General features: G+C 34.8%; 1 protein-coding gene across 5 annotated transcripts in view; it reads left to right on the top strand.

The window, feature by feature from the left end:
• LOC117167006 (transmembrane protein 43 homolog) overlaps positions 1–9748 on the top strand; it is a 71794-nt gene that overhangs the window by 60821 nt on the left and 1225 nt on the right. For all 5 annotated transcript variants that reach the window (XM_033351549.1, XM_033351551.1, XM_033351552.1 and 2 more), the window contains 2 exons: positions 3179–3361; positions 3448–3677. In XM_033351549.1, coding sequence (XP_033207440.1) covers positions 3179–3361; positions 3448–3677 — 413 coding nt within the window. The remainder of the gene's footprint in view (positions 1–3178; positions 3362–3447; positions 3678–9748) is intronic.

Raw genomic sequence — 9748 nt, 5'->3', positions numbered from 1 at the left:
AAAATGACTGAAAAACGGTATCGTAGTTTGTGAACGGTCCCTAAGGTATACACCACTAAAACAGTAAAAACATCTCTGATCATCATGTCCACAATGAAATGATATTAGGCTCATCGAAAGGACATTATTTTGCAGTAGCTCCCTCCAAAATTCCGAAAGTATAAATCATCAGTAATTTAAACTTCACAGTCTGTGTATATCCTTCCACGCGAGAAAGCGAATGACATACGACGTAGGATGGCCAGCGTCTTACGCAAAGCTCAACTATTACAATGGCACCACAACAATAATAATGAGTAAAGAAGACTATAAGAATAAAATCATGAACTTTATAATTGACAATATACATACAAATTTTAAAGAAGATCCCGCAAAAGTAATAGTCACCAAAACAAAAACCAATCTAAAAGACTCTAAACTCAATAGCAAAATAATATCTAAATTAATACCTACTGGTCCTATCTTGTCAATTCTTTACGGACTTCGAAAAATCCACATAAACAACATACCATTCATACCGATTGTTAACGCAAGAAACTCATCAACTTAAAACCTAACACGCTTCTTCAACTTTATTGACTTAATCAAAAAGATACAACAGATTCACATTCAACCCCAAGACGTCCTAGCACATAAAGATAATTTAAAAAAGGAATTAAAAAACATTTAACAAATCCTTATATAGAAAAATTACAAAACTATAAAATTGATAAAGCAATACAAAAACAAACTATCCAAAAGACGATGATGAACCGCCATTTTTCGGTTTTGACAGACCGGGAATTGATTTTATCGACAACTTTGCTCCCGTAGCTAGAATTGAATCACTCCGAATACTCATGGTACTTGCACCGAAATTTGATTTTGTGGTCTCATATCTAGACATTACAGCAGCTTATCTGAATGAAGATATACATTCATTATACATTAATCTGCGTGAAGAAATTCGAGATGTTGCATGAGACTCTGGAAGAAATATTTAAGATTGAAACTGACTAGGAAATCCTATGTAAAGCAAACAAGCTGCTTAACGCACTCAAATCAGGAGAAAAGGTTTGTAAAGTGCGAAAGGTGATTTATACCATATTTCAATCCGGTCGACAGTGGCACGCAAAATAAACCAAGTTTTAAAATTATTCGGTTTAAAATATAAAAATAGGGTACGTGCCTATACACAGACACTTAAGAAAAGAAACCGACCTACGTCGACAACATCCTGATTCCGTCATGCAATCCAGAAAGAGTTCAAAAACCCAAACAGAAGCTTTCGGATCACCTTGATGTCAAGGCTCTCGGAGCGGCAAGCTACTGTCTAGGAATCGAGATTAACCCAACAAAGGGGGAAATCACGTTAAGTCAAACTGGATACATCAAAGTAGTTGTATTAAGATTCGACATCAAAAATTGCAAGCCATTCAAGACCCCATTCGTTAATGGAATTAAATTCGACACACCTTCAGACACTGAGAAGATGAACTCGCTTCCGTCTAGAGAACTAATTGGTGCCGTCACATACGTCGCAGTGGTGACACGACCAGACGCACAGTGGGGTATTTTAGATTTGTTCGTGCAAAAAATCGACGACTCGTCAATTTTCAACCGAATTGATTTTTTTTAAATACTCTTGAATAAATTTACTGTCGGAGAGATACGCCACTATTACGGTTTGAATCGTCAGTACGTCAAAAAAACGTCGACCAACGTCGGCAGTCGGCCGATTTTTAGGCTATTCAGATGTGAGTAATATTTGGTAATTCGTACAAACAATGCTTCATGCTCATTGTTATTATGTGATCAGTGGATTGAAATTAATGAAATGAAAAATCGAATTTGCTGCCCCAATCGGTTGTTTGTTTGTTGGTTTAATCAGAGTTCACGTTATTGGCGTTTTGTAGCTTCGGAAACTGACGCAGCGATGTCAACAAACCGATTGAAAAAAAATGTGGCCAAACTTTTTTTTCGATCGGACACGCGCCTTAACGCACACAATCACGGTGAACCGATCCTGACTACACAAGTGCTCCAATCTTGACGACATACGCCATTGCCGCATAGCATAATACTACAGCTCAGCACATTACGGGATTGAGTTTTCCCCTTTGCTTATTTTCCAACATGAACTACACAAGACATTAATGACGATTGACAATTATCTGGAAGATTGCATGTTTTCGCTTTATTTTCTGATGAAATATAAGTCTAGATGCGGCACATCACTAGCGAACCTATAATAAGTACCAAGAACTAAAAAAATACAATTGGTTAAAAAGAGATGGAGACAGCTATGTCTCTTCCTAGCCAATGGCATTTTCTTAGTTATTGCAATTTATAATAGGTTTACTAAGGATGTATCGCATCTAGGTCTATAATATCTTTGTTCTGGTCACGTCTTCAATGATGCTAAAAAAAGTTTTTCGGAATTTGCAAGCTAATAAGTTCACACCACTTATTTTTCTTTCACGCTCCAAATATGTAATGTCACGAAATGTTCGCTGTCATTGAGAAAAGTGTTGTCACGCTCGCACAATATTAATGCTAGTGTCAAGTCTGAAAAATCGCAGTGGGCCGACCTAGACGAAGGCGTAACCCTGACGAAATTCCTCGATTTACTACGTTCTATTTTCCCCCCTCGGAGTTCTTTGGGCTTTATTAGAACGAATATCTGAGTTGTTTCCCCTACAGCGTTATAACTGAAATTATCTGAATTCACGTCTATAATTACTAATATTATGGCAATTCTACAAATTGTTGTCCATTATTCACACACCGTTCCAACGCCCTTAAATATAAGGGTTTTTTATGTTATAAATACCACAATATCATGTTCATCATGAAATGACATTTCTTTTAAATTAAAAATGAATCGAATTTTTACTTTCCAATTACAATTCCTGGGCCTTCGCGATTTTATTTCTGATACATTCTTGAGAAAATTTTTGGTTTTGTTAAATCTCATATTTAAACTGAAACATTGAGTGGTAGCAATTAAAAAATGAAATAGTGTTTTCTAATTTAACTTTTCTTTAGTATTAAAGAAGTGTTGTTGACATTCATCTAGCCGACTGGACGATTACGCAATAGTTACTGATTTTCACGACCGTCATAATAGGTGTTTTCTAGTAATAGATATACTTTTATATACAGTATGATGTTTAAACAACTTTTGTATTTGATATAGCAAAATGGTACAGTTCCTGAAGTAACTGGTAATCATATGAGACATGTGAATCAAGATATCAGGCCGCCAGGTGTTAATCATAATTCAATTACAGTATTTGAACAATTAAAAGAGTCAAGGTTCACTGCTATTATTGGCTTTATCCTATTCGTAATTGGCATGTCTCTTCTCTTTTGGAACGAGGTATTAATTTAAATTAAAATATTTAAACCGTTATTGAAGAAACGGATGAAAATTGCAGTTGTATTAATATTATTTCATTATCATAGGGTAAAGCTGTAAAAGTGGCTCATTCTCTTGATGAAGCTTTAAATAATGTTGTAATACTCTCTTATTCATCAAAGCTTCAGTCCGAATATGAAGGTCATTTGGTTTACTTATCAGGACCTTTGGAAGTGTTAGAGCCATTAACCGAACCAGAATATGGAATCATAGTTGACAGCGTTAAATTAAAAAGAAGAGTGCAGATGTTTCAATGGGTTGAAATCAAAGAGGAAAGGTAATTAGTTTTAAATTTCATTTAAATTATTGTAACAATACTTCAAGCATAGAAGTAATTACATTTTCGAATTAAAATCGCTAAACATTTGTAATTTCTGATTCAAATTGTATAAATGAGATATTGTCAAATAAAAAGCGTTTGAAATTTAATAATTTTACATTGAATCACTCGGATTAGCCTCAGAATAGTAAAACACCATTGAGAATACTCATGGACTTTTGAGTTGGCTGTCGATGGCTTAAAAATCATTTTTCGAAAATTAAATTTTTAAACTTTCACCATTGTAGGCAATATCTTATCGCATCTTCTTTCCTCTTGAAAGAAGTATCTATAACCATTCAAAAAACTAGATTTTTCAGAAAAAATCTGCTACAAATTTTCAACTCAATTCGCTTTGAAAGACGAAGATCTTAATACTTTTAAATGAAAACTAAAGGAAATATTCTTTGGAATATTCTAAGTTTTCTTTAAATTTGTAATGTTTAACAATTATAGAAAAGGCACATATTTTTTATAAATGGATACCACGGTCGTAAGGGTTGCAAAATCTTCTTTTGAATCCATTAATTATAAACCTAATTTGGTTTGGTTTTGATGCAATAAGATTTGATTGGAAAATTGTCCTATAGTACTATAATTTACCACAGTTTAAAGAATATCTAAAAAAAATTTGTTTTGGGCAGTGCGCTCATATGAAATTGGAATGCTCGACATTCTTACATAGCTTAAAAATAATTCTTTGTATTTGTTTCCTTGCAACAACATTCTTGTGAACTTCAACATTCTTATGAATTTTTAAATCTTTTTTTATCTTATAGTACTAACTATCAGATAATGGAACATAAGCGTGACCGCAAACAAAATTTAAAATTATTATTTAAAAATTATAACAATGTTGGGAATGGCTCATATATTCTGAACATAGTGAAATCGTGCAAACTAATTAGTTCTCAGTAGATTTACATAAAATTTAATAAAAATATAATAAAATACAATGACGTACCACCTTGTCATTCACTTGCTGTTGCTTTTATGGAAATTATTTTAAAAAATACGATTTACCATGATTAATCAAATAAACCTCAACGGATCTCAATAACAACCTTTACCTTCCGTTGTTGGGTGAGTCAGAATAACTTTTTTAATTCAATTAGCACTTTTGCTACAAACTCGCGTTAGAACGATTTTTTCAATCACAATGCACCGTCGTGCATTTGAAGTCTGCGGAATGCTAGCGCTCCACGTTTCATCACTGACGTACGACTAATCTCGAAACTCGAGACTGGGACCGACAGGAGATCTCGCAGATGGAAAATTTAATAATATTTCATGTTTGTGGGTATGAAAAATAACCTTATAAATTTATTAAAAATCAATACTTGTACATTTTTACTCACTGAATCCAGATCTGACCTTATTTTTTGATATTTCTCAAGTAATTAAGCAGTTTTAAGCAGGACCGATAGGACATATAATTAAGGTATGCGTGTCTGAGACCACAGTTTAACTAATTTTACGAAAAGCCAAATTGACTATTTAATTCTCTACCGGTGAAATTGATTGAAAAACTATCCGAATAAGAAATCTCACACAAATTTACATTGATATTAATATTTTTTGTTATATGAAAACAAATTAAATATGCGTGGGACCGACAGGACATGTAAACAAAGGGACAACTTTGAATTTTTTTGTAATAATCGATAAAACAATAACACAGGCCGACAAATTTTAAAGCCAGAGACCATACCTAACATTTCCGAAGGATTTTGATGCGCTGAATCCGAATCCGAGCTCAAAATTGCTCCTGTACATTAGGTTTTCAAGATATCCTAACCTAAAAGTGCAAAAAAGGCGTTTTTAGCTGTTCTTGAGGTTATGTAACCAAACAAGAAAAATGTCTATCACAAAACCTAATATGGAATTTGAAAGTACTAATCTTTCCCTTTCAAACTTACTTGGATTTATTAAGATATCTTTATTTTTCACAAAAATATTGTAATTTGAAATTTTTTATTTTAGCGATTTAACCCAATAACGCTGAGGTGTTCAGATCTATACAACGCATTCTCTATTGCTAACGGCACGATATTTTTTCTTCAAAATATTATCTCAGGGGTTTTCGAGGGTGCCCTTTCTATTGACGGTGTCAGTTTTTTGTTATAACCCCTAGAAGATCCAATATGGCGGCCACAATTTAGGGCTTTAAAAAAGAACAAAGGATCCCGCACAAAATACCAACAAAAGAGCGTGCAGTCGTTTGGAACCAAACTTCGCACATTGATAAAACAAAAGAAGACGGACTGTGCGGAATGCTACTGTGCACTCTGTGCGCATTTTAATGTTCACAATCGCTGTATGTGCGCGCCGTTCTGCGACGCAGGCAGTCTTCGATCCCTAGCTGGCTCACTGAGCTGGCGACGCTTTTATGACGTGTTATGCGTAGGTGATGAAATTCGTTCTTTGCTACAAATCTTTCCGTGTTAGAAATCACGTTTGAGTGGCGGGATAACGGTCGGATGCGTAGGTAATAAAATTCTTTTTATATTTGAAAACTGTCTAGCGGTTACATTTCGTGTCAATCGTGATTTTCGTATATAGTGAGTTTTAGAATTTCCACGTTACTGTTCATTAGAAGAAAAAAAAATTAGTTCAAGAACTCCTTGCGCTAAGAAAGTTAATACGTTTTGTCACGTTTGTGGAAAGTATGAAATGGAGAAATACCGTCGATCAATTAATGATTCGATAAAAATGTCATACTTCAACTGTTATGAGACTTCAATGAAAAATTTGGGTAAACCGTGGGTAATAACCTCAATTTGTCATGCTTGTAGATTAAATTTGTCAAATTGGGAAGATGAAAGTACCAAGACGCAGACTGTTATTCAAGCACCTGTTTGGCGCAAGCCCAACGATCATGATACTGATTGTTACTTTTGATTATGCAAAACAGGAGGTTTTTCTAAAAAGTATTTGGAGAAGATCGTTTATCCTGATGTAAAAAGTGTTACACCAGCCAATATTGGTATTAGACATCACTCTGAAAACAAAAGTGACCGATCAACTCACGAATCAATGGATACTGATGATCCTAATGCAACTGAAGATTCTTCTTTGGAATAATCAGATGATGAAAGTCCTAAATTTTTTTACCAAGACGGATTAGACGATTTTCTACGTGACCTTGATCTTCCAAAAGATAAAGCTGAGCTTTGCGCTTCAAGGCTCAAAGAGAGAAAACTATTGTTACCTGGCACTAGAGTAACTGTTTACAGAAATAGAGAAGAAAAGTTTATCAAGTACTTTTCAATCGACAGTGGGATTGTGTATTGTAATGATATCGAAGGACTCATTAATTCATATAAAATAAACTTATTTGCGCCAGAAGATGGCGTCTTTTCATAGATTCGTCTACAGAAAGTCTGAAAGCAGTACTATTACATAAGGGAAATAAGTACGCTGCAATTCCAATAGGTCACTCAACTACACTGAAAGAATCTTAGGATGCTTTCCAATTACTCCTGGTAAAAATAAAATACAATGTCCATAATTGGCTTATTTGTGGTGACTTCAAAATGATAAATCTTATAATAGGTTTACAATCAGGAAACATTAAATACCCTTGTTTTCTTTGCCTTTGGAACAGTCGTGTAAGGGATGTACATTGGATAACGGAGAAAGGGCCAGACAGATTATAGTGGACAGTTGGTCATTATAATGTTGTTTATAAAAGTCTTGTTGACAGAAAGAAAGTATTATTGCCACCACTCCATATAAAACTAGGGTTAATGAAGCCATTTGTGAAAGCCCTAAATACCGAAGGAGAATGTTTCAATTATATCAGATCTAGATTTCCGCATTTAAGTCCTGCTAAAGTTAAGGATGGTATTTTTGTTGGGCCTGATATAAGAAAACTTATCAAAGATGATGACTTTATCAAAACCATGATATCTATTGAAAGGGATGCATGGTTGAGTTTCAAAGATGTTGTACAGAAATTTGTAGGGAACAATCGAGATCCAAAGTTTAGAACTATTGTATCTAGTATTTTAAGGAATTTTAAAAGATTATGTTGTTTAATGAGTATAAAATTACATTTTATCAAATCTCATTTGGATTATTTCCCAGAAAATGTTGGAGCATTCAGTGAAGAAATGGGCGAACGCTTTCATCAAGACTTTCACCAAAAAGAGCAACATTAGCAAGGTCGATGCAATGTAAAAATGATGGCCGACTATTGCTGTCTTTGCAAAGAAATGATAATGACCATACTAGTCATAAACGAAAGTCTCTTCAACGATCGTTTGACATGAAGCGCGAACGTTTCCATAAGAAAACAAGCAATTAGTTTCACCTTCATTGGACATGCAATCGTAAGTCTTTCCTTAACTGGCTGGGCAATCGTAAGTCTTGCCTTGACTGACTGGGCGATTCAAAGTCTTGCCTTGACTGGCTGGGCGATACAAAGTCTTGCCTTTATTGTCTGGGCAATTCAAAGTCTTTCCTTGATTGTCTGGCCAATCTAAAGTCTTTCCTTGATTGGCTGAGCAATCTAAAGTCTTGCCTTAATTGGCTGGAAAATATAAAGTACTGCCTTGCGTAGCTGGACAATCCCAAGTCTTGCCTTAACTGAATGGGCAATCGTAAGTCTTGCCTTGATTGGCTGGGCGATACAAAGTTTTGCCTTTATTGGCTGGACAATTCAAAGTCTTTCCTTGATTGGCTGGGCAATCTAAAGTATTTCCTTGATTGATTGGGCTATCTAAAGTCTTACCTTAATTGGCTGGAAAATATTAAGTACTTCCTTGCGTAGCTGGACAATCCCAAGTTTTGCCTTAACTGAATGGGCAATCGTAAGTCTTATCTTGACTGGCTGGACAATTCAAAGTTTTGCCTTGACAAGTTATTTTGAACCTCGTATTTTTATTTCATCCCACTGTGCACCACGGCACTCTCTTCAATGACACCGAGCTGGACTCACGCTTACCTACGCACGTTTGTTTAAACCGCACTCCTGATTGGTCCAGCCTACATATTGTATAACCCAAGAACTAAAACTTCAGCTCATTTTTGGAAAAGGAATTTTCGGTTCATTTAAAAAAAAATGTATACAGCCATAAAAGTCCAGACACTTGAGCCTGGGGCATCTAGTATACATAACAGTGTGTGTACTACTTCTTATACATAAAGGTGGGATTTCTTAAATTAAGAAACATATTCTTTTTCGCCCATAGTTTATTGCATTTTAGGTACAGAGTTTTTAGGAACTGCATGTATACGTTACCTATAGTCGAAAAATGTCGTGTTTTGTATTGCTGATTCGTACGGTATAGATGGATCGCACAGAAGCAAGCTCAGGGCCATTTTCTTTAGCCGTTATATAAGTCATTGGATAAAGGATATGCTCAAAAATAAATCTGACGATTTGTTCTTTGCGGGTTTAAAGAACCATGAAACATCGCCGATACGAGAACTACATTAAAAGTGGATATACATATAGGCACTTTTGCATTGAACATTATCCAGACTAACCATGTATCCCTTTAATGTGCAGACTACAGTAAGGTATCCAATTGTAAATTATTCATACAAAATAATTATTACTATTGTTATAAACAAATGAGCTGTTTGCCTGTGATATTTGAAGATAGTATTTTTAAACAGGATAACTTGAAACACAAATATCTAGTTCATAAGCTCATTAAAAAAAACACTCCTAATTTAAAGGCAGGTTGTAAAATGATTTTGTCTATTTCGAACGATAGATAATCCTGGAGATAGATGCATGCGTCTAAATTTAGGGGTAGGAATGGCTGGGGGCCTCGAAGTTATTTCTTTGAAATTTCATCACCTTCTAATGGCTCTGCTTCATATTTTGAGTACTTTTTAAAAAAATAGCTGAAAAGTTGCCATGCCCACATTAATCCCCTAGATGCAGTACTAAAATCTTAACTCAGTTGCCCTATTACAATGAACATTTTTAATGCATTGGGACATTCGTGTAAAAATAGTAACCGTTTTTTCAAAAGTGTGCTCATTTCGAAGCAGAACCTTGAAAATGTATTACG

The sequence above is a fragment of the Belonocnema kinseyi genome, chromosome 2 (genome assembly GCF_010883055.1).
Source record: "Belonocnema kinseyi isolate 2016_QV_RU_SX_M_011 chromosome 2, B_treatae_v1, whole genome shotgun sequence".
Lineage (NCBI taxonomy): Eukaryota > Metazoa > Arthropoda > Insecta > Hymenoptera > Cynipidae > Belonocnema > Belonocnema kinseyi.
Note: the sequence above shows the minus strand (reverse complement) of the source record. Positions and strands in the feature narration are given on the sequence as shown.